Source organism: Glycine max, chromosome 7, assembly GCF_000004515.6.
Source record: "Glycine max cultivar Williams 82 chromosome 7, Glycine_max_v4.0, whole genome shotgun sequence".
In the NCBI taxonomy this organism is placed as follows: Eukaryota; Viridiplantae; Streptophyta; class Magnoliopsida; order Fabales; family Fabaceae; genus Glycine; species Glycine max.
The window spans coordinates 7,587,899-7,612,095 of NC_038243.2; the positions used below are offsets into that span (position 1 = coordinate 7,587,899).

Sequence of the window (24,197 nt, forward strand, 5' to 3'; positions counted from 1 at the left end):
ATTGGAAATATTTCTAGAATTCTTGCATTTTGCCAGCTGCTACGACGTGGTGGTATGATAACACCATCACTGTCAGATTGCAAAAAACATTTTGCCAAACTTCGGATTGTCAGAATGTTTTGACACTTTGACAGAAAGGCCAATATCTGTCTCGGCTATGTTAAGGCTGTGTTTAGTTTAAGGAGGAAGGAGAAAAATTTTGTATTTTTTTGTGACCCACACTTTTTACATTATAGTTTCATTTATTTTTTTAATTTCCAGCCTTTAAATCAAACACACTTTAAAAATTATTGTGCTATATATAATTTGCAAAATAGTATGCTACATATATATCACTGCCACCGCATGACTTTTTTTATCATTTTAATTTTTTTTTAAAATAAAATACCAAAATGAGTGATCAAATAAGTTATTTACTTGTCATGGATTATTTTTGTTTTGTCATGGATTGTTTTTGTTATATAAGATACAAGATGTATCATCTTATGTGGTGGTACAATAATCTTTTATATTGGTTATTTTATGAATATTTTAAAAGAATTTTTTTCATCGGTTGATCTTACAAATGATGTAAAAAAGTATTTTTTGTCATCAATTTTTTTACCACCAATATAAAAAACCATCATTATGTTACATAAGGTAACATCTCCTCCTACTTCTTATGTGATAAACATAAATAAATAACTTATTTGACCATTCATTTTAATATTTTGCTTGAGAAAAACATCCAAAAATTAAAGGAAAAAAAACAACAAAGTCATGACCTACTTGAGAGTAAGCGCAACTACCATGAAACAAATCCACCTTATAGAGAGTGGGGGCACTACCTTTTTAGTTTGTTTTAATAAATATACAAATAGTACTATTTTGCCCCTATATGATGATTTTAGGTTTAATTATCCATTTAGTTTCTATAGTTTTCAAACTTATTCGTTTTAGTTCCTGTAATTTACCTTTTAATTCTCAATAGGTTTTTATCGTTAAAATTGTTTAGCACCGTTAAATAATGTGTGTCAGGACCTTTTCGTTGTTCTTCTGACACCGCACCAATGACATGTGTGTTTGCTCTTCTCACACCGCACCACAAAACTCTCTCTGCATTTTCAATTAGAAAATCCTGTTATCAGTTTGCTTATCATACCTCGAAAGAATTTGGTCATGAGCAGAAGTGGGTCTTCATTTCTTTACAGGAAAGAACATCAATCGAGTTGTAGCAAAAATTAGTAGCAACTTACTTTCGTGAACTGCTGACAGAAAGAACTAAATACCAATCATGTGGAACAAGAGTACTAATGTGCTTCTTCCTTTGCTTGATGCTTGACAGTTAATGGTTCAAAAAAATCTCTCTTGGGTCTTCTTGTTTCTGACGAGGAGCTGTTATTTCCAAGTGATGGATTTAGAGAGTTGTTTAACTAAAAATTTAATAACTTCAATTCCCTTTCAATTACAAATATGGTAGAATGCTCTCTACTGTCTGATGGAGTTGGTAGAGGAGCAACAGGAAGAAGAGATCTAGCATCAAACTCACAAATAATAACATCAATGTTGGTTCTAACAACTACAAGATGTGGTTGCAAAGTATGTGCAACTATACAATATACTTGCCCCAAATCAGAGGCAAAATTAAGTTTGACCAAACTCATTATCCGGTAGAGTCAACAAAAAGAATGGGAATTGGCAGGGAGTAATGAGGGTTGGGCTCAAAATTCATCTTCTTCTTTGTTAAAGAGGATTTATTGGCCGAGGTATGATAAGCATATTATACAATATACAGAACCTGATAAAAGGATTGAAGTAAAGTTTTCCACAAATTTTGTTACAGGATTTTCTAATTGAAAATGCAGAGAGAGTTTTGCGGTGCGGTGCGAAAAGAGTAACGAAAACACACCAGTCGTCGGTGCGGTGCGAGAAGAGCAACAAAAAGGTCCTGACAAACATTATTTAACGTGTTAAACAATTTTAACGGTAAGAACCTATTGAGAATTAAAAGGTAAACTACAAAGACTAAAAAAGTCACTTATTAGACTAAAATGGATAAGTTTAAAAACTATACGGACTAAATGGATAATTAAACCATGATTTTATAATTATAATCTCAATCTTAATATAAATTAAAATGCGCAAATCAATACATATTTGGATTCTTTTCTTTTTTCCATTATCACTTTTTAATATTTAACATTTTATTTAACTTATAATCAAGTTATTTGTGATAGTGATACTTAATTATTTATTACAATTTCCTTGTCTCTTTCGTGCAAAATGTAAAGGGTTATACTTACTTTCACATTTCTAAAAAAAGAAAAACCATTTCAAAGCTTTCATGTGAATTTACTTTTTTCTCTTCAAGCAACTCATTTTTTTATGCTTGTTAATCCTATTTTCCCTTGCTGTCCGAGGCTCATATTCGAAGGATATTCATGTATCTAAAAGCTAAGCTTGCTGAACTAAAATTTGAAAACAAACTTTGCAAAATGTGCATATATTGTGGTTTGCCTGTTATATTGTGGTTGGTTTTCTCCTCAATCTGAAATGATAGATCTTGATTCTTGAATATCATAAAAAAATGGGATATGAAAATGAGAAAATTATCTATTGTTTTTGAAATATAAAAACTCGTAAAGAAAAAATTGATATATATTTTTACTTTAAAAAATAACATGCAACATCTTTAATACTACAAAATTTTATGAGTATTATTACCACAACTCCAAATTTCTGTATTGGTCACTTTAGTATAGATCCCTCTTTAATTTCCTCTCTTGTAATCTATCTATTATTGTCAAAGAAAGGAAACTTAAAGAAACAAAGGTTACAAAGCACTAGCTAGTAGGTTGCATGCAGACACAACTTAGACATGCATCTAGGGTTCCTGCAAAATCATGCTGCAGGAGCAGAGGCAGAAGATCTGGGTTGTGCACAATGAGGGCACATGGTAGGCTTCCAAATCCCTGTTCTATTGACTTGATCAAACATGCAAAATAATGCAGATGCAGGGTGTTGCTCAGGACCCTCCACCGTTATATCTAATTGGCCATTGGATACACGAACCTTTGCCACAACCGAAAGGCCAATACCTAATTCATCATCTATGTTAAAAGCTCTTCCTCTACTATCAGCAAAATAGTGTGCCACAGTGACCACATTAGTCTCTTCATCATGATCCGTGCTATTTTTCTTGCACTCCAAAACAATAAGATCATTCCTCTGGTTTGCATTGCCATCCAAGTAAACCTTGGTGTCCACAACATCGTCCCGTGCATCAACCGTTCTGTTTGTCTTCGTCCACGGGATGGATTGTGTCGAGTTTATCCGAAGAAAACCTGTTTCACTTGTTGTTTCTATGTGCAAGCATAAAGTCCTAAATCCAAGTCCAAGGTCTAGGAGAATGAAGGATACCTTATTGAGATTATCGTGTTTGTCATAATCTCTTACTAAGCAGAGGGAACAAGTTTGGCCATGTACGGTGTATGTGACATACCAATCTTCCCAAAATCCTCCATCATCACCGAACTTCTTCCTCGTCTTTGTGGACAACTCCATGGTGGCAGATCTCCCGAGCTCTATATCACAAGGAATTCGAGAATTATTGAAAGCATCACGAATACTATTTCCCATCTTTTTATTTATATATAGATCATGCAACACAGAATAACTCAAGTGGAATTGAAGAAGGGTACGCAATATGAGGAATATTAATGCATTGTATGTGCATGTGCACTTACTGAGAAAATAATGGGTTTCTCTGGTTAGCAGGGTTAATTGGGATGTTCACATGCCGAAATTATAAATACACATATATTACAGAATAATCTATGCATGCACTCTCAGTGCAAGCTGGGAAGTGTGTTATTCTTCCGCAGATCGATTTGCTCACATAGTATCTAATTCTCTACCATATTTTCAAAACCACTTTTCTTTGTCTAGCTAGTGCCATTGCTTTTAGCTGTTTGATTCTTCATTCTTTCACTTGATAGATTGATTTAAGCATAAACACCCTTCAACTACAAGAAATTAATTACTAGCCTACTCTAAGCACCTGTAACACAAACTATTGGTTTTGTGGAGGAAATTATAAAAAAACAGAGGAAAGAAGAGAGACAATGTGTATGCGGAGGAAACAGAATTATTCTATTCTAATTCAAATTATTCTCAGCAGCGATACAATAAATAGCAAAAGATAAACTAATTAGATAACAAGATATTAACAAAATAAAATATTAAAACTAATTTGCTCCTTAAAGATAGTAACCACTTATTGACTAGGCTAATCCATCAAAATTGACTTATTCCAAAATTATAGGAAACCAACTTATTTACTAAATCTTATTTTAAAAACTGAAAAATAAAATATTATGCAGTTACAAAAGTATATCTTCAACACTCCTCCTTGCTTTTGGAATTGCAAATTCTAATTCTTTGACTTCAAGTTTGTTGATAGGTAGTGACTTTGTAAACATGTCAGCCAGTTGATCTTTAGACTTGCAGTAAATTAAGTTTACTTCTCTACTTTTTTGCATCTTTATCAAATAATATACCTTGATGTTGAAATCTTTAGTCTTCCCATGACACACGGAATTGTTTGCAATAGCAATGACTACTTGATTGTCAACAAAAACTCCAGTTTTGTTCTTTTGAGCAAATAGAATGTTTGGCATTGTCGTAGTGAGATACATTAGACATCCAATCAAGCTCCCATAATATCCTTCATCAATGTTATCAACACCTTCTTCCTTGCTAAACTTCTCCTTTTGATTCATTGGTGTGCTAACAGATTTGCATTCCTCCATTTGAAACTTCTTCAAATTTTCTTTTGCATAATTCATTTTTCTCATGTTTAGCATTCTTTCAAGATGGCAATGACCAAGTCTCTTGTGCCAGAGTTCCATGGGTGTGACTTGAGTGAAATAGGTTGTATGCTCCTCCTCTGCTGAATCAAATGAAAAGTTTTTATCTTTCATTTTAACCCTTAGAACTTCCTGGCCAACAATGTCATAGATAAAACAATGTTGATGTTCAAAGGACACTTTAAATCCCTTTTTAATCAACTGACCTACACTTGGCAAGTTTTGATCAATGTTAGGTACATAAAGAACATCTGATATTAATTTGATATCTGAACACGTTGAAATTGCAACAGTTCCTTTTCCTTTTACTGGAATATAGCCACCATTTCCAATTCTGACCTTTGAGACATTAGTTGGCTTCAAATCCTTGAATAGAGTCTTATCATATGTCATGTGGTTCATATAACCACTATCAATCAACCAACTTTCACTTGATTCACTACTCAAGAAGCATGTGGCCACAAGCAGTTGGTCATCTTCTTCTTGATTAACAATCTGAGCTCCCTCATCATGGTGATTTTTGTTGGGGCAGATCACCGTTTCATGCCCTATCTGGTTGCACTTGTTACATTTTGCATCTGGTCTCCTCCAACATCTGAAAGGTGCATGACCTTTTTTGCCACAATGATGACAAGGTGGATAATTTTTCTTTTTATCCTTACCTTTGTTTTGGTTGTTTGCACTATTTTCGCTGCTTGTTGGTTGATTCTTCTTGAAAAAATCTTTTTTACTTTCATCAACTTCATGATGTTTGGCGGGCAAAGCACCTTCAACAACACGATTTTGCCTCATCAACCTTCGCTGCTCTTGAGCTTGCAGGGCATGTAGCACTTTTGCCAATGTGATTTTCGACAGATCTTTTATGTTCTCCAATGAAGCTATAGATGCTTCATACCTCTTCGGCACCGTTACCAAAATTTTCTCTACAATTCTCGAATCAGCAAAATCACTTCCCAACAACTTTATCTTGTTGGCAATACCCAACAATTTGTTTGAGTATTCTTTGATTATATCTGACTCTTCCATCCTTTGAAGCTCAAATTCCCTCCTTAAATTCAGCACTTGCATGTTTCGTATTCTATCATCTCCAACGTATTCCTCTTTCAGATAATCCCAAATTGCTTTGGGTGATTTAAGAGTCATGATTCTGATGAATATCATTTGTGAAACACCAGTGAATAAACATGACCTCACATTTGCCTTCTTCATCTTTCTTTCCTTGTGATTTTTAATTTGGACCATAGTGGGATTCTCAGGCCGCGGAGATATTTCATAATCCTCTTCCACAGCATCCCACAAATCCAAAGACTCCATGTAGGATTGCATTTTCACTTCCCAAAGATCATACTTCTCTCCATCAAAGATTGGAAGAGTTATGTGGAAAAAACTTGTTTCACCTTCCATGGTACAGGTCCCGTAAAAATAAGGCTCTGATACCAATTGTTGGTTTTGGGGAGAAAATTATAAAAAAATAGAGGAAAGAAGAGAGACAATATGTATGCAGAGGAAATAGAATTATTCTATTCTAATTTAAATTATTCTCAGCAGTGATATAATAAATAACAAAAGATAAACTAATTAGATAACAAAATATTAGCAAAACAAAATATTAAAACTAACTTACTCCTTAAAGATAATAATCACTTATTGACTAAGCTAATCCATCAAAACCGACTTATTCCTAAAGTATAGAAAACTAACTTATTTACTAAATCTTATTTTAAAAACTAAAAAATAAAATATTATACAATTACAAAAATATATATCTTCAACACAAACTATGCATGGTTTGGACTTTGGACTAGTATTTCCTGGAAGAATGCGTCATGCATGGGTGGGCTGAGTTGGCTTATTTGAAACCATCCTTCCCGTTGGAAAACGTTAAATGAAATTTTTTATGTAAAATATGATATTAGACGCTATAATTTCAGTGAAAAATAGTATTAACTATCGTACTTTAACTTATATTTAAACTTCAAGAAAATGATGATTTTCATTTCTCGTTAGAGACTGTATTCACTTTTAAAGTGAAAATGAAATTAAAAAAAAAATCAATTACTTTCTGTAAAGTTTATAATCAAAATTGAAGTTTGCACTAAAATTAAGTTTCACTGAAAATATATTTTACTCTTTTTAGAAATGTAAGTTGACATTATATGAATTATTGGCAGAATGAAATGGAAATTAATTATTGAATCTATCATCTCATTTCATTTATTACAATTATTTTTTGTCTAGTTTATATAAGAACGGTTCATCCACGTGTCATCCTCTTTTTTTATTTAATAATAAACCTAGGTTCTTAACTTTAAAAGCCCACCTAATATTTTTTTTTAGTCAAAAAAACCCACCTAATAATTAATAACTATTTGTCGCATGCAGATACTCTTACTAAAGTTTATTTAAATTATAATTGGATAGCAGAATAGTCTTCGCACTCTAAGTGAAAGGGAATTGTTATCCATAGCTTAATTTAATTGCATAGCATCTAACTCTCTATCATATTTTCGAAATCACCTTTCTCTATTTTTGTGTTCGTGTATCATTGTTTTTTTTCATTTCATTATTGATTAATTCTTCCATATTTAGGCCGCCTTAATTAGCATCGGAAACTATCATATAATAAGCACCCAAATTCGATTATATATTTGTCAACCTATTAGAAATCACTTTAAATAAAAAAAATTAAATAATAATTACAAAATTAAAGTTAATAATACTTTCATATATATAATTTATTATAATGAAGTATGTAAAAAATAAAAAAAAAACTTTATACATTCAACTTAAGTATGCTTTTATATCTCGGATGAGTGTTTGTTAAGTTTCTTTAACAATATAAAAACTAGATACAAAATCAGCTTCTTAATTAACTGAGTTAAATTTTTGTGGAGAGAACATTAATTATTTAATCGTTAAACACAGAAAAGAAATAATCATTAAAAACATTGTGAACAAATAAGAAAATTAAAACAATTTTCTCGTATCATAAAAATAATTTACGATCATAAAAGAAACACATTTACCATTGACAAGGAAAGGTAAACAGTACTTTGTTTTAATTATTAGTGAATTACACCAACTTTGTATAGCTATTCAAAAATTAATTCTCTTAACTATATATATTATGGTTTTATGTTTATTAATATCTTTTTAAAAAAAATTAATTATATACATGCAGACATGCTAGATATAAATGTATATGTATATAAAGTAAATATTTTTTTAATTATACTTAATTATATCTTTCTTTATTTTCCGGATTTTTTTTAAAGGTTACCGGATTTCGTTTATTAAAAGTGAAGTATTGGTATCAGAACGCACGGAATATTTATTAATCCACCTTGATCTTCATATATTATTGACTTGTATAATTAACAACACAATAAGATTCTAAAGGTGTGTTTGGTTTGCATTTTTATTTTCTGTTTTCATTTTCGGAAAACTGTTTTCATTTTTAAAAGATTAGACTTCTGAAAATATGTTTGGTTTGACTTTTTGTTTTCTGTTTTTATGAAATAAAAATACTGAAAATTTATGATGTATTGACTTCTTGTCTTTTTGTATTTTTAGATTTGCTTAAAATTATATTTATTGTCATCGCAATTTCATTTTACCCGAAATGAGGTTTCTGTTCTCAACTGAAAACACTGAAAACGAGAATTTATTGTTTTTATTTTCTGGTTGTTTCTTATTTTCATTTTCACTGAAAATGTTTTCAGAAATCCAACCAAACACATTTTCATCACCGTTTTCTGTTTTCAGTGAAAATGAAAACAGAAAACAATCAAACCAAACACCCTAAGTATTTAAAAAACAACTGCAGGACACAATTATTATTTTAATTCTATTAACAATATTAATATTCATTTGTTAGAGACATTTGTATAAGTCAATAGTTGAATGTAAGAGTTGTACATAGAGAAGGAAATTGTTGTAAGAAGTAAGAATATTTTGGGTGATTGAACCACGTACGCTATTCCCAATCAGCTGAATGGATAAGTTATGCAGAAAAGACAGTCAATTCTTTTACTAATACTTTGAATGATCAAAGCACGCTACATTGAACGCCGCCCCTCCCCCAAACATATAAAAATAAAAAAGAATTCAGATATATAAAAAATAGGCATATAAATAAAGAAAAACAGAAGTGAGAAAGAAAAAGAATGTTGAGATAGAATTTAACAAATATAACTGATAAAATAACCCCCACCACCCACCCAAAAAGAATATTCAATCAAATTAAAATGTATTATCTTGTTAATTAAGTCAATCATGAATATATATTGGATAAAAAGAATTTACTTCTTAATTTAAAATACTCAAAAAATTACTTACTTTTTTTAATGTTAACCAGTTAGTTTGGTTAAAATGTGAATGGGTGGGATTTAAACTTCTAATCTCTCTTCTTTTCCTTTTTTCTTTTCTAACCATGCGATCAATCTCATATTTCTACAAAAAATTATTTTTTAAACAAAATTAGTTTAGACAAACACACTAAAAAATAAAAAATTATTTATTTTATTAAAATAAATATTTATTTTAATTAAACATCATTATTATGGACATTATTTTTTTATTTATTAATGTAGTATAATCAAATTGGATTGTTTAACTTATTAACGACTGATTCATTTCTTATGTCCATATAATCAATATATTAGGACCTTGATTATTAAATTAGGATCCACTTGTTTTTGTTAAAATAAGCCTTTATTTTAATAAAATAAGTCATTTTTTTATTTTTTTTAAAAATGTGTTTACGTAAATTGTTTTGGCTTAAAAAGATAGTTCTCTGCTTATTTTAAAAAATAAATTTTATCTGTTTCTTAAAAAGACACTTATATAAAAAGTGTTTACTTTGTTATTTTTTAAAGTTTAAAAACAATCTCACCCTTATAAGCTAGATTAATTTATTTTTAATCAAAATCAATTACTTCTATAAATTTTTTTTCTTGAGCAATTTGTTGCAATAATGTGAAGTTTTTTTACGATCTATATTTTTTAATGGATTTAAGATTATTCTTTGAGAGTCGACTAACCTATTCTTTTTCGGATGAATTCGGAGATAATTCTCAGCATGTAGCTAAACACTAATTTTTAGAAATATTGATATCTATTTAAAGAGCTAATTTATTCAAACATTTTTTTTTCATACACATGAACTTGAAATTGAACCCCAGACCATGTAATTATGAGCTTTTCCAATTTTATATATTTCTCTTAATTAAGTTTTAACACCAAATCAAGTTAAGTTTTTATTTTAATTAACCATTCCTTAAAAAAATTCTACAGTCCTTACTTCTTAATAACTTTAATCAATAGTTGAGTTTTTCAATAACAAAAGATAATGAAATATTTTAAGTTGCTATTAAAATACACTTTATCATTTAAACAAATTTTTATATTCTAAACAAATATTTTAATATTGAACCCCACATTTTTTACTTACATTTTTGTATGACACGCTATACTTTCTTCCTTTTGTATGTTTCTTCTATATGTTAGTATCATCTATCTTTCACTAGCTGGTTGACTATTCTACTTCCATGCCCTATATCAAGGGGCTTTAAACCATTTCACTTTTGAAAACTTGAAAGACATAAGCATTGAATGAAGATGAAGTTATTAGGTTTACTTGTGTTGGTATTGGGCAGTACAATCAGTGCCAATGGTGCAGTTTCTGAAGTTTCTTGGAGAGAAATCAGCAAAATCAATAGGGAAGGACCATACGTTGGTATAGTGGTTCCAAATGCCTTTGAGCTGAATCCTCTTCTTCGTTCACCTAGCTTTGTGCCACATAACAAGTTTCCTTACTTTGATTTTGCCGGTAACTTATACAACCATGTGTTGTTCAATTATATTGTAATACGCTTCTACCTAAATATATATCCTTTCTTCTACTTGTTTTTTTTTTATATCAACAAATGTTAATGGTTGATTTTTTGTTAGTAGATGAATTTGAACCTACAATCTCCCCTTTCTTCATTAACCAGTAGATCAACTTTATATCTCTTTTTCTTGTTTTAGTTGATAATTAGTAACCATGAACTGAAACAAATCTGCATTGATTTTGAATCCTTTTAGACTCTCTGCAACTCCCCCCATAATCATTATTGATAATTTTGCATGAAAATAGACACATCAGCCATAAATCAACAATTTCAAAATCATTCGTTGTAGTTGATTCAGCGTGAAGTTGTAGATTTGGGAATTAAGCTATAGGCACTGCAGCTAAAGTGGCTGGCTACGTGTTCTTGACCATATAAATTAACTACAGAGCTTTTGCGCCTCTTATTCATCCAAGTATACTTTCTCTACTTCATATTTTGTCCAAGCTAATTCTTTAGCTTTTTTTATGGTTAATGATTATTGCAAAGTTGGCTTTTTCTTTTTTGATAATTGAGTCTGATTGATTGATTTTTTCTGCTTATGATCGGGACCTTATTGAGAGAAAAAGGATAGTTATTTTTTTTATTAGTCAATATTAGTTATTAGTTTGTTAGTTTCTTTTGGTGTGAAGGATTTGAATCCACTGTTGATCATTTAAACATATTCAACTGGAGTAGAATTTGAAAGAGCCTTGATGATCTCTTTAGCACTAGAGATCGAACATATTCAGCCGGAGTAGAATTTTGAAGATTTCATGCATGATCTTTCTCATCTCTTTTCATTTGGTAAACTTCACAATACATTGCAGGAAAACACTTTCGCATTGGTGTATTGGAAAAAAAGAGGGTTATAGTTGTGATGACAGGATTGAGTATGGTAAGCTGAGTTTATGTTGTGCATTCTACTTAAAACTTTTTTGTTAGATATGAAGAAAAAAAATTGTCAATATTCTTTGTATCAGTGTGTAGCGTAAAATGGACACATCTTGTGTTCTCATCTAAGTTTTATTATTAATAAATTTCACTTGGCTTTTCAAAAAAAAAAGTTTTGGTTTCTTTGTTGTAGCTAAATGCAGGCATTTCTACCCAACTGTTGCTTACTCTGTTCGATATAGAAGGAGTTGTCCATTATGGAATTGCAGGAAACGCAAATCCTAAACTCCAAATTGGAGATGTTACTATTCCCCAGTATTGGGCTCACACGGGACTTTGGAATTGGCAGGTAAGGCGTTAATGTCTATTGACTCTCTCTCGTTCACAACTTGTTACACAATAATGAAAGTGGAGATTAATTTTCTATCTTCCTTTATTGCCTCTGCCCTTATTTTCACCGTTTCTAGGATAAATAGAAAAGAAGAAAGTTATATCCATTCTAATTCATAATGTCAATAGCAATTACTATATACGTAAACAGGCATAAAGACTAGCATATTAAACCAGCCAAACCTACTATAACTTAATTTGACTTTTTTTTAATTCAATTGAATAGAGATTTGGAGATGGTCCTAAGGATGCACTAGCTTTAGAAGCCAGTGGAGATTATAGCAGAAGATTTGGTTATCTTAAGTTTGCCGATTACAATAACAACACAAAACATTCCAAGTCCGCGACAAATCTTCTGAACAACGTCTGGTTTCAAGCAGAGGAAATTTTCCCCGTGAATGGAACTGCTGAAGTTAGGCAACATGCTTTTTGGGTTTCAGTTGACAAAACTTACTTTGAGATTGCAAGAGAGCTCAAGGTGAATCTCAATCCCTCTTGATTATCTCATCTTTAATTTTTTAATTCTGAAAGGAAATTTAAAAATAATAAAATAAAATCTAATTAACCTGAGTTGTTGCTTTGTTCATTTACTACAGAATGTTAAATTAAGTAATTGTGTCAATACAACTTGCTTGCCAAGAAGGCCTATTGTGGTGAGAGTAGAGAAAGGGGTTAGTGCTAATGTGTTTGTTGACAACAAAGCTTACAGAGAGTTTTTGCACTCTAAATTTGATGTCACTGCTATTGACATGGAAAGTGCCGCCGTTGCTTTAATCTGTCTCCAACAAAAGAAACCCTTCATTGCCATTAGATCACTATCTGATTTAGCTGGTGACAGTTCTACTTTGTCTAATGAAGTGGATGTGTTTGCCTCGTTAGCATCGCAAAACGCTCTAGATGTTGTTGTCAGATTTATCTCCTTATTAAATCAGTAGCTCTAATGTGTTTCTCAAAAAATGTTAACAAGGGATGTATTTGAGATGGGCAAATAATGTGTTAAAATTTTAAAAGTCTATGTCATGTATGCACTCCATCGTACTTCAAAATAAAAGCATAACCAAACAGGTTAAGACTTTTTGATATGCTAAACTCAGTTCGTTTGAAGAGAATATTGCAGTCTAGATGTTTCATATTGAACTAATTTAAATAAATGGGATTCAAAACAGTTGTACAGGGGGTTCAAGTTCACTCCTGCTCCAAATCAAGGACATAAAAAAAAGATACATATAGTCATTAAAAAGGTTAAAATGCAGCACAGTTCAAGAAGCTGACACTTCTTAAAACACACACAGATAGAGACATATGCAAGGAGCAAACAGGGAATATTACAACATAAGAAATCAATCCCCATAGGCCATAACAGCCACTCTGATGGACTATGGGAACCGACATAATTCAGTAAAACTTTGAATTTTACAATGAGAAATCATCTCTACTTCCCAGACTGGTACTGTTAATTGAAGTCTGACAATTGTTTCAGTTCATGTCTTCATGATGGTTGTTCCCTTTACAATGACATGAAATGCGGCAACAAGGAATAGTTGGAAGAGGGTTCTTTACAAATGGACATACAGATTTATATGATCAAAATTAGATTTGAATAAAACCAATCTTCACTATCCATGTATGACAACATGGTCAAAATCAATTCCTTTTACTCTCACTTTTAATATGCTCCTATGTGTGTATAACTAAACGAATTCGAGATCGTTCATGAAGGAATTTCATCTCAATTGACATGAGAATGACTTTATCATAATTCCGGTAAGGTTTGCACCTAAATCATATGGTTAAATAGATAATTATGGAGCAGGAAGAAGCCAGCAACTTATAAAAGACTCGGGACAACATCATGCACAGAAATGACATAAGAAATGAACCTCCCTCTGCTCTCCTTGTCACTAAATTACCAAAAGAACTTAATAGTCTATAATAAACAGAAACAAACACACATTTCATTTCCTTGTAAATCAAGAGTTCCCCCCTTGCAAAAAGAAGGCTTTATATCCCTATCCATCACTATGACAGTATAACCAAATATGTTAAAGCAAATTCTTATACAACAAATCGGTATGTCACATATCTGCCAGCAGTTTCACTTGGCCGGATAATCTTGACAACTTGTCCACGCTTCAATCCATAATATCTTGCAACAGGATCTGTGACCTGAATCCTAGGTAGCTGAGAACCACCCCCACAAAAATTAGGAATAAAGCACCATGTCAATATCTCAGCAGAAAGTTGTAGGCAAATACTAGAATTGCAATCCTAAGTCCAAACCAATGCAGAAAATGAAATTTGACTTCAATATTTTTAACATTTTAAAATCTTTCACTGTCAACCAATTAGAACAGTTTTCTCATACAACGATGATCTATGATCGGATAACAGTATATATATATATATATATATATATATATATATATATATATATATATATACACATTATCAATGCATTCTAGTTAAATAAAGTAAAAATTTGAGTAACACACTAAATTGATTCCCAGACTCATTCGTTTCATGCAATTGAGTTTCCCAAAATAAAAATTTTAAAAAAATGTCATTTCAGTATCTGAATTTACTGATGCTCCATCATTTTAATCCTTATAATCATACTTGAATCACTCTTCATTTTAAAGACTAATCAACACTTCTCATTTCATTGTATCTCTCTCTTCCTATCAAGTCATAAATCCTATTATGCCTATAATTTTCTCTTTTTTCTTTCTCTACCTAGGTGTAGGATAGCATATGAGGGAGTCGTCTATCAGAACACCAAGGGACTAAAACAATTAATAATCAAGTAAACAGCCAGTTTAGTCGACACTTGATTTGAGTGTTTATTTTCAAATTTTTCAAGATTTGAAGAACATGTACAGACAAGAAAATACTCTGAAGGCGGACACAGGACACCGTGTTTTCACCTCTTCAAAAAAAGCCGGCAAAAGTTGATTCGTTGTTTTCAGTTTTATCCCTGCTCTTAAAATATTTTCAGAAAAAATGTTTTCTAAAGTTTAAGAAAACGTATTTTGAGTCTTATTGTCTGTTTTCTTTGAAAGTGAAAACAGATAACACTCATACCAAGGACGAGCTTAGTTTCTGAAAGTAGATGAAACCCTTAAACTAAGAAAATGTGAAATAAATCCCTTAAAAAGAGAATGACCTGAGTTTCCTTGACAGTGTATCTCTCAAGCAAGGTTTTCTTCTCGGCGTCAGTGAGAACCTGATGTTCGGGGACAAGCTCATGCTCTTTAATGTTAACGAGAAGTTCGGCCTCCTGAAAGACCTCGAGGTGGAATTTGGAGGAGATTTCGCTGATGCAGGTGCGGGCGAAGGGGGTGAGGTTGGTCTGGGTGACGAGGATGGCTCTATAGACGTTTTCGGAGTTCATGCGGTTGGTGTAGGTCTTCATGGTCTTGACGCCGACCTTGGGCTCGTCGGGGAAGAAGACGTAGATCTGGTCGCCGGAGTTGTCCTTCTTGGACTTGTTGATGACCAGGTCCTCGCGCTTCATGTGCTCGCCGTACTTGGACTTGAACTCATGCTTCGACATGTTGATCTCGAAGTCACCCACCAGAAAACCCCTGTCCCGAAGCATTTGCATCACCGTCTTCCTTATTCGGTACAGACGACCCATTTCCTCCTCCGAAAGCACCATCTTCCTCCTTAGCCTTTCACCACAGGGAATGGGAACACACACGCTACCCTTTAAGCTTATTAGCCCTAAAGTATAAATAGGGATCAACACACACACGCCTTTTCAACCAACCGGCCCAACTTCATTAAGTTCTTGTCTAATATATTTTGGGTTTTGATCCAACCGGTCCAACTTCATTAAGTTCTTGTCTACTTATTTTTTGGTTTTAATTTGTACTCACGGGACATTTGTTTTGCATTTAATTTTTTTTGTTTTGGAAATATTTTTTCTTCACGATGTTATTTCTAGGCATTACTAGAAAAATATGTTTTGTTAACTATTAAGATTGGTTGAGACTATTTTTTATATCTTAGGGATGATTAAAAACATGTGTTTAGTTGAGTTTTTTTTTTAATGAGAATATATATTATAGTTACTAAAATATTCTTATTATAAAAATGAGTCTCATTACAATCTTTGTTTCCTCCTCATATGTTATACGATAATTAAAAGAGGAGAAATAGTTGTCTATTAAAAAATAAATATTGTAGGAATGAAATTGACAGTAAATTAAATGGGGATATTAATTGGACAAGAATGAAGGGATTGACAAAATTTTAAGCATATATCATGAAGGAATAATGATAAAGTAGTGGAGTTAGTGGTTAATTAGAGGGTATATATAAAATTTTACTCGTAAAGAGGTATTCTTGTCCCATGGAAATATTTTTTTTCCACCTACTCTATTGAAACTAAATATTGGTATAACGTGAGATTTTCTTTTACTGCATTGTTATTTTACACCGTCCAAGAAAAAAATAGATGAAAGAAAGTAGTAATTTTATAAAATTAATCTTATATCATCATTAATTCATTTATAATTTATGTTGTTCACCATTAATAGTACAAGGGATATAAGTGAAAAAAGATAATTAATGTTATTTTAAAAAGTTAAAACAATAATTATTTTGAGATAATTTTTTTCTTTTAGATAACAATTATAATAGAACAAGTGGGGTATGTTAAGAGTATACTTTTTATACATTATAACCATGAAAAAATTACATTGTTAATCAATAAAAAACCATATTAAATAATTTTTAGGATAGATATAATATAATATTCCTATAAAAAAAAGATAGATATAATATAAAAGTAACAAGATTTTCACATATGATAATTTTTTATTAACTATAATGTGGTATATTTTAATTTGTAAATATATACTAATTCCTTTTTATAAATATAGTATCTATCTTTTGTTAGAGATAATTTTACTCGAATCAAATAAAATTATACCAGACAATAAAATTTTTCATATGAATATTTATTAAACAAAACAATAGTATAAGAAATAAGAAAGAAATTAATATATGAAAAAAATTACTTTTCAATCTTTTTATTTAATAATTTGATCATTACTTCACTAGATCAGTATCATAAGTGATCCATAATGGATCATTTTTTTTTTGTTAGATTAATCTTATTACAGTAGGTCATTTCACACTAGATTCCTCATCTTTTTTCAACAACTATTGTTCATTGCCACCAAAGGCAATTTACAATGGAACATTTTTTTTCGTTGCCACCCCCACCCTTTTTTCCGAAGTTATCTCTGTTGTCAACGAGTTCCACTTCATGGCTAAGCCCTCTATTGATGAGAAGATACGATAGATCACCATCATGAATCACCTCTGCTCCGATGGGCCTTGGACAACGCCACTGTCTCAAGCCCTGAGAATCACCAAATCAAAACCATAATTGTCCCACTCATGCGAAGCCCAATAGATGCCCAAACAAAACAACAAATCCACACTTGGATTCCTTTTACGCCCCTTTCTCCCTTCTGCAATGTTGTGTTCTTGTTTTACTTAGGGGATAAACTTTGATGAAAAATGCAAGCTTTCAAATCCATATGAATAAACTATAAGAAAATCAAAATCATTCATATACATAATTTTTTTAAAGCAGTTCAACATTGAGTTGAGTAATGGAGGTATATCAATGGGTGATAGAATTACAAATCTCTCACACCTTGACAAACTTCGAAACGTCAATGGCAATGGTGGTTCTCAAAATGAAGGTCACCATCACTGAAGAAACCCTTAGGTATGGTTACAACACCGTCAAATAAACCCACCCTCTTCTCTCCCTTCTGCAACGTCGTCTACCACTTTGGTGCTCCATTGCCATACAACTTCACTTTTGTCCTAGACAATGGGTGAAACTATGTCATTTTCCTCGAAAGAAGGTCTTTTAGTTTTGGTAAAATTGCAAATGTAGTTTTTTTATTTGTTTCAAAATTGTAAATTTGATCTCTTTATAATTTAATTTATAAATTTAATCCTCCATTTTTTTTAATCTCATTATTTCAGTCCCGAACCTTAAAATTAAACGTGGCTGTTAATTGTTTACCTTGACCGTCACGTGTTGTGCTTTTATTAGATATTGACCGTCACGTGTGATGTTTTTATTGGACATTAGTTTCGTGTACCTAATTAATGTCAATCTCTAATAAAAGCGTGACACATGACGGTCAAGATAAGCAATTAACCATCAATTTCCAATTTTTGAGTTAAGGACTAAAATAAGGGGATTAAAAAAATTAGAAAACTAAATTCATAAATTAAATTATAAAAGAACCAAAATCAAATTTTAAGATAAATAGGAGGACCAAATTTATAATTTTACGTTTATTTTATTTTTTATCAAAGAACATATTGGCCATAGAACTAGTGAGAGAGTTGAGATATGATGTGAAGGACCTATAATTTAATCTATAAGATTAAATTAATTTAATGGTTCAAAATTATAATTCATTATAGATCACCTATTAAGGTGGTTACCCTGGCCACAGCCTAATAATTTATATTTCAAATTTTCATGAAACCCCCTTAATAGTTAATACAACAGATTACAGTATTTAATTAAAAGACGGGACTATTTGCTATATAAGTTGGGCTGGATTTTGTGGAGGATGTAAGAAAACACAAACAACACAAAATTCATTGCACAGTGTTATTTTCAGTATCAGCATCATGGCTCCAATTGCAGTGGGAGATGTCATTCCAGACGGCATTTTGGCTTACTTGGATGAAGAAAACAAACCCCAAACTGTCTCTATTCACTCTCTCGCCGCCGGCAAGAAAGTCATCATCTTTGGGGTTCCCGGTGCCTTCACTCCTACATGCAGGTCTTTACTTTCCCTTTTCACTTTCTAACTTTCAATCTTCAATTTTTAACCAGAAAATAAACTGAAACAGATTCATGGGTACTTGAGATTCAGCATTTTTACCCCCAAAGTTTCTATTTTTTTAGATATGAACTGTTGCTTTGTTGATCCAAGTGAATTTTTGTAACTGGGGTACTCAAAGTTCTCTTATTTTTCTTTTGAATTTTGTTTTCTTAAGTGAAAAATTCCCTTTTCAGTAAAATTTGTTGGTGTCAACGAAAGCAAAAATAAAAAATAAAAAATCTGTTTTCCTAGGGAGAAAAATTGAAAAAAAAAATAATAAAATCGTGGGAGTGATATGATGAATTGGATATTGGAGGGTCATGACTCACGATGCTTATATTATGGGATTTAGTGTTGAATCCCCAAATTTTGGGGTACTTTGTTTTTGTTTCGATTGTTACTAGGGTTTTGTGTTCCTAAAGTAGAGATGGTGGTGTTTAAACATTTTGATCTAACTGTAAATCTGTAATAGCTTGAAGCACGTGCCTGGCTTCATTGAGAGAGCAGAAGAGCTGAAAGGAAAGGGTGTGGACGAAATAATCTGTATCAGCGGTGAGACTCTAAACATATCATAATTTCCCCCTCCATGTGTGCATGCCTGTGGTCAGTTATTTTCACATTATGTGTTATTCGAATTAATGTTAGCATAAGAATATGAAGGGGTGTACTTGTTGGTTAATTTGACTTGGGATGGTCGATTATTCAATCAATTGATAATAATGATGGCGGCCAAGTGATGTATACTGTGGTATGTGTTGACTTGTGTTTGAAAATTCTTCTCAATTGCTGCATGATTTAATCTAAACTTCCAAGGTACTTGCCTTGAAATTTACCAACATTTTTGCACTTGTTGAGTCTCCATATTGTTTTTAGACATGGATTCCAAATAGTCTGTTGCTTGATTGTTAATATAATTATTGGCTATTGAGTGTTGATTTGCTTTTAACATGGGTAGAATTCTCCATGGATTGAACTGACCTTTTGTGTGGTGTGGTGAATAAAATGTGTTGGACCATACTCATACTATGAGCTACAAAAGAAACTACTCATGGTGCTAGTAATCAAAGTCTTGAAGATAGTTCGTTTGTTAAATAGCTAATCTGAAATTGCCTTTGATTTTGTAGTGAATGATCCCTTTGTGATGAACTCATGGGCCAAAACGTTCCCAGAGAACAAGCATGTTAAGTTCCTTGCTGATGGTGCAGCCAAATACACCAATGCCCTCGGTCTTGAGCTTGACCTCACCGACAAGGGTCTCGGCGTCCGCTCAAAGAGGTTTGCTTTGCTGGTGGAAGACCTCAAGGTGAAGGTTGCAAATGTTGAAAGTGGAGGAGAGTTCACCATCTCCAGTGCTGAAGAGATCATCAAGGCCCTCTAAACCCTTGAATCCTCTTGTTTGCTCTTTTGCCGTCTTTAATGTGTGGTGTGACTCTTTTGATGCCTGAACATACTAGAATCCTTTCCCTTTTCATAGATGTAATTGTGTTATGTGCTCTGGAAAGGACCATGATATGGTGCATATTATGGAAATAAATAAGATTTCTTGCTTCAAATGCTGTCAATTATTGCCAAGTTTGATGGTTGCTTGTTTTGGTATAAATAGTAGTAAACTCTTCATTTCATAAGAGAAAGGTAAAATTGGATACTTATACAACCTGAAAAGGCCTGGTCAATATTTGGCCTATTAATTACTGTGCCTCACAAGACGGGTCGATGTAAAATCTGCATTTGTACATTTGTCAATTGTGCACTATAGCAGCATTATTATGGCACTTCATTGTAGCGTCTGCTGCTGCTAAATGCATTGGTATGGCACTTCATTGTAGCGTCTGCAACAGCGCTATACGGCTAAGTAGAGTGAGTAGATGTTCAAAATCCAGAGAATGCCCTCTAATATTAATGTTAGAGAGGATTTGATGGAGGTAATTTTGGGATTTTGAGTAAAAAGATGTTTCACCTTGTAAAAACACTCTTTCATATTTCATAATTAACTATGTGATGATTTTTGGATATCCAAATAAATGAAACGTTTGATTGACACTTTTCATAAACTTTTCATTTTTCTTATAACATTAATGCATCACTGTTATATTACTTATCTCTATTTTTTTTTTATCTCTTTCGGTGTAGACACTTCAGTGTCCAAAATATTGTTGTCCTATGCTTCCCTTCTTTCCTCTCTTATCTTGCATTTGTGTCTCACTTCTTTTCTCTATTAATTTTGCAATTATTCCATCACCTTGAGCGACCCTTTGATGACTCTAGTAACTCATTTAGCAGTTTTTATTTTAATTTCTCTTATTTTTATTTTCAACTTTTTTATATAATCTTTTTTTTTTCAACTTGTTTTCTTATTCTTATATGTTTTTTGTATTCTTATTTTCAACTTTGTCATCCTAGTTTTTATTAGTCTACGTTCTCTGTTTATTGCCTCTCTAGTTTAAGTCTCTGAATTAGGAAGTGAAAAATTACAATTGAATTGTTCAGGATGTCAACTTATTGTACTTTATTATGATAATTTCGTAAAAAGTTTTGTTATATGGGTCCAAATATTTGGTGCATTTTTGCGTAAATGGCATTTTGAACTTTATAACCATGCATGTGCCTTTTAGCTACCCAAACTTTACTCCAATCTCCACTGTAATAATGTCTAACAAAAGTTGGACATGTTAACATTAGACGAGCAAACATGGGGAAATAAAGTGCGCATGCATGTTAATTGCTAGTTGCGACAACCCACGAGCACTTTAGTTTGGAAACTTGTCGTGAATAGTTTCATCTACAAAGGTTTTCAGTCAATTGAAATAGGCCTGCTTTCATTGAACCAGGTTGCAGAATTTACCTTGTTACTTTATTAAAAAAAATGTTCAACATCCTCGTAATCAGATAGTGTGTCTGTTTGGATACTGTTGAAATCCGGTTTGAATGTTTGATTGTAGGAATATTCATAACTTTAGCAGAATTCAATTCAGACTTTCGGATGATCGTCAACATTCTTCTGTTTCTTTTAATGAAACCACGCTAAAGGAAATAGGTACTGATGTTGCATTTCTGATGACAACGAAAAATTATAAAGTAAGCAAGAAATTGCAGGTATTAATTCACTTTAATATAAGTTTAAAAAATTCTTAAATGTCCTGATTTGACATTGATTAATAGTGTTGGCTCTTGTGGGCACACTAAGCTGGATTCGAGTAGTACGGTGTAAATTGTGATCTCACATACTAGTATTTTACATTGCTATCAACTCTAGAAATTTTAATTTAACCTTTTTAGTATCTCTCGTTATACAATGTAAACTCCTTTTAATAATAATTATATATTGTGTTATATGATTAAGTGAATTCCTTAGATTACCAATGGATATGAATTTAATGAGTGAATATCATTATTAGTCCACTTCATCAAAATTAGAATCTTAGGAGAGTCCATAAATAAGAAATTTTCACTATAGTCCCTAAGATATCAACTTGTGAAGTTATTTCTCTTTTTTCCATTTAGGGTATGTTTTGAAGGAAGGACAAAAATAATATTGGAGAGGAGTATTGCATTTTTTTAGACCCACACCTTTTATATTTATTTTTAATTTAAAATTTTCTATTCTATTTTTATTTTCTCTATTTTTATTCTCTAAACCAAATACACTCCTAAAGGGTTGTAAAGGTACTTTTAAGGAATAAAATGGTTTAATTAAAAAAAAATCATGAGAACAAACCCTTTTGTTCATGATTGTTATTAGAGTAAGTCTTTTGCATTAATCAAGTAATTAATAACTATGAATTCAAGTATTTATTTTAATCCTTAATTATATTATGTTAATATTTTGTTTGGGTCTTTTATTTTCCAATATGGATTACATCTAACTTTTTTTTGTTTTTTTCTTATTTAGTTTCAAGTGCTATTGTTGCTAATGTCCTTATGGTATTCCATTATTGAATGGTACAAACTCTAATTAAGCTTTAGAAGGGGGTTAGTTGAAGTTGTTTTCAACTCTTGAAATTGAATATATATGACACTTAAGTTAGATCAATCCATTTCCACGATAAATAATTCTTAATACGGTGAAAATTGAGAAGTGGTATCAATCCAATTGAGTGTGCTTGATGATCATTAACAACTTCATTAAAGACTTTTCAGAACTCTAAATTTGAGAGAAAGAATATCTAAAAGTTTCTTTACTAGATTGAAAAATGCTATGCTAATGACAAAAAGGTTGAGACAAGCAACCATATTGCCAAATGTATCTCAATGAAGTATAAAAGCAAAAGGAACATTAGGAATTACATTATCTAAATGTTTAATCTTGTGTCAAAACTCAAGACACTAAAGTTAGAATCATTTAGTTTTGATTTTTCTTATGGCACGCTTTAGGCAAATTAAAGTTAGTTATAGAAGAAAAAAAACTGAACTTATTTTTATTTTATTATTTACTTCTCATATAAATGATAATAATTTAGTTAAGGAGTTACTTTAACTAGTAAGCCAACACAAATTTGCATCTACATGCTCTAAAGAAATACTAATAATTAATTAAAACCTTTCATTCTTTAGTAAAATCCAAGGTATCCTTAAAAAATTAATTCTTTGGGTTATATTTGACAAACTTGTATCTACATGCTCCAAAGAAATAGTAATAATTAGTTAAGACCTTTGATTCTTTGGTGAATTCAAGGTATTTCTACATGTTCAAATTTTTTTTACCGACTATGAGATTAACTATCAGTCTCATGTTTAGTCACCCTTTAATTTCTGGTATCACTTCAAAAATATATTAAGGAAGAATTAAATCAGATTTTATTATGAAACTTGACCCTATTATTTATTGAGTTACACTCATCAGTTAAATAAATACTTGTATGCTCACATCACATGTTTGCACATAGGAACAAGAAAATATAACTGAAAATCATCAAGCATATATTCATCCATGTGATTAATTCGGGATATGAAGAACTTACCTAACCTTCAGGTATTGCTTTTATTTCTGAGACAGATGCAGTGTTCAGATTCGGACAAAACAACAGCTTCAAACGGTTGAATACAATTTGAATCTGTCGGGATGTGAGTTTTTTCTGGAAACCTGGTGGTGGTGGGGTAGTAGACACGTGGGTCCATCCCTCCCAATGTTATGCACGTTCATCTACAGAGACAACAAACTATCCACATTTTCTATCCTATTTTTGTTTAACCATCATCTTGTGAATATCGTCCTTTTTTCTTTCTCTAGCAAAACTAGATTAAGGACTAAATTACTATCTATCAATGCACCGAAACAAATATTTTAAACTTTTCATAATATGTAGTCATTATTATATTACTGTTGA

General features: G+C 31.6%; 4 protein-coding genes across 6 annotated transcripts; 2 read left to right on the forward strand and 2 right to left on the reverse strand.

Annotated features, from left to right (window-relative positions):
* Window positions 1–2,679: 2,679 nt before the first annotated feature.
* On the reverse strand, window positions 2,680–3,805 carry LOC121175102 (uncharacterized). The gene is made up of 2 exons (XM_041016931.1): window positions 3,726–3,805; window positions 2,680–3,563 (listed from the first exon to the last, which is right to left on the reverse strand). The coding sequence occupies exon 2, from the start codon at window positions 3,541–3,543 to the stop codon at window positions 2,881–2,883; it is 663 nt and encodes a 220-aa protein (XP_040872865.1). The 5' UTR covers window positions 3,544–3,563; window positions 3,726–3,805; the 3' UTR covers window positions 2,680–2,880.
* A 6,540-nt stretch (window positions 3,806–10,345) lies between these two features.
* On the forward strand, window positions 10,346–13,081 carry LOC100793093 (bark storage protein A). 3 transcript variants are annotated; one of them, XM_003528882.5, is made up of 5 exons: window positions 10,346–10,677; window positions 11,548–11,615; window positions 11,805–11,960; window positions 12,228–12,479; window positions 12,598–13,081. In XM_003528882.5, exons 1-5 carry the CDS (start codon window positions 10,461–10,463, stop codon window positions 12,934–12,936), a joined length of 1,032 nt encoding a protein of 343 aa, XP_003528930.1. In that variant the 5' UTR covers window positions 10,346–10,460; the 3' UTR covers window positions 12,937–13,081. The 3 variants fall into 3 exon arrangements, with proteins under 3 accessions (XP_003528930.1, XP_040872866.1, XP_040872867.1); XM_041016932.1 differs by having other exon boundaries at window positions 10,534–11,153; XM_041016933.1 differs by having other exon boundaries at window positions 10,549–10,677; window positions 11,031–11,615.
* An 888-nt stretch (window positions 13,082–13,969) lies between these two features.
* Window positions 13,970–15,693, reverse strand: LOC100499667 (uncharacterized). The gene is made up of 2 exons (NM_001251115.1): window positions 15,165–15,693; window positions 13,970–14,182 (listed from the first exon to the last, which is right to left on the reverse strand). Exons 1-2 carry the CDS (start codon window positions 15,657–15,659, stop codon window positions 14,057–14,059), a joined length of 621 nt encoding a protein of 206 aa, NP_001238044.1. The 5' UTR covers window positions 15,660–15,693; the 3' UTR covers window positions 13,970–14,056.
* A 2,952-nt stretch (window positions 15,694–18,645) lies between these two features.
* LOC100499771 (uncharacterized) lies at window positions 18,646–20,423 on the forward strand. The gene is given in 3 exon segments (NM_001248868.2): window positions 18,646–18,831; window positions 19,346–19,425; window positions 19,998–20,423. Coding segments are annotated over 3 exon segments (489 nt in total). The 5' UTR covers window positions 18,646–18,676; the 3' UTR covers window positions 20,252–20,423.
* The last annotated feature ends 3,774 nt before the right edge of the window (window positions 20,424–24,197 follow it).

What these genes read in the sequence shown, in the direction of transcription:
- LOC100499667 (NM_001251115.1), bottom strand. Translation starts at nt 15,659, where the DNA reads ATGGTGCTTTCGGAGGAGGAAATGGGTCGTCTGTACCGAATAAGGAAG. An exon ending in ACACTGTCAAGGAAACTCAG is followed by an intron (nt 14,183 to 15,164) that starts GTCATTCTCTTT and finishes GGTGGTTCTCAG; the next exon opens with CTACCTAGGATTCAGGTCAC.
- LOC121175102 (XM_041016931.1), bottom strand. Translation starts at nt 3,543, where the DNA reads ATGGAGTTGTCCACAAAGACGAGGAAGAAGTTCGGTGATGATGGAGGA.
- LOC100793093 (XM_003528882.5), top strand. Translation starts at nt 10,461, where the DNA reads ATGAAGATGAAGTTATTAGGTTTACTTGTGTTGGTATTGGGCAGTACA. An exon ending in TGATGACAGGATTGAGTATG is followed by an intron (nt 11,616 to 11,804) that starts GTAAGCTGAGTT and finishes TCTTTGTTGTAG; the next exon opens with CTAAATGCAGGCATTTCTAC. An exon ending in CGGGACTTTGGAATTGGCAG is followed by an intron (nt 11,961 to 12,227) that starts GTAAGGCGTTAA and finishes TCAATTGAATAG; the next exon opens with AGATTTGGAGATGGTCCTAA.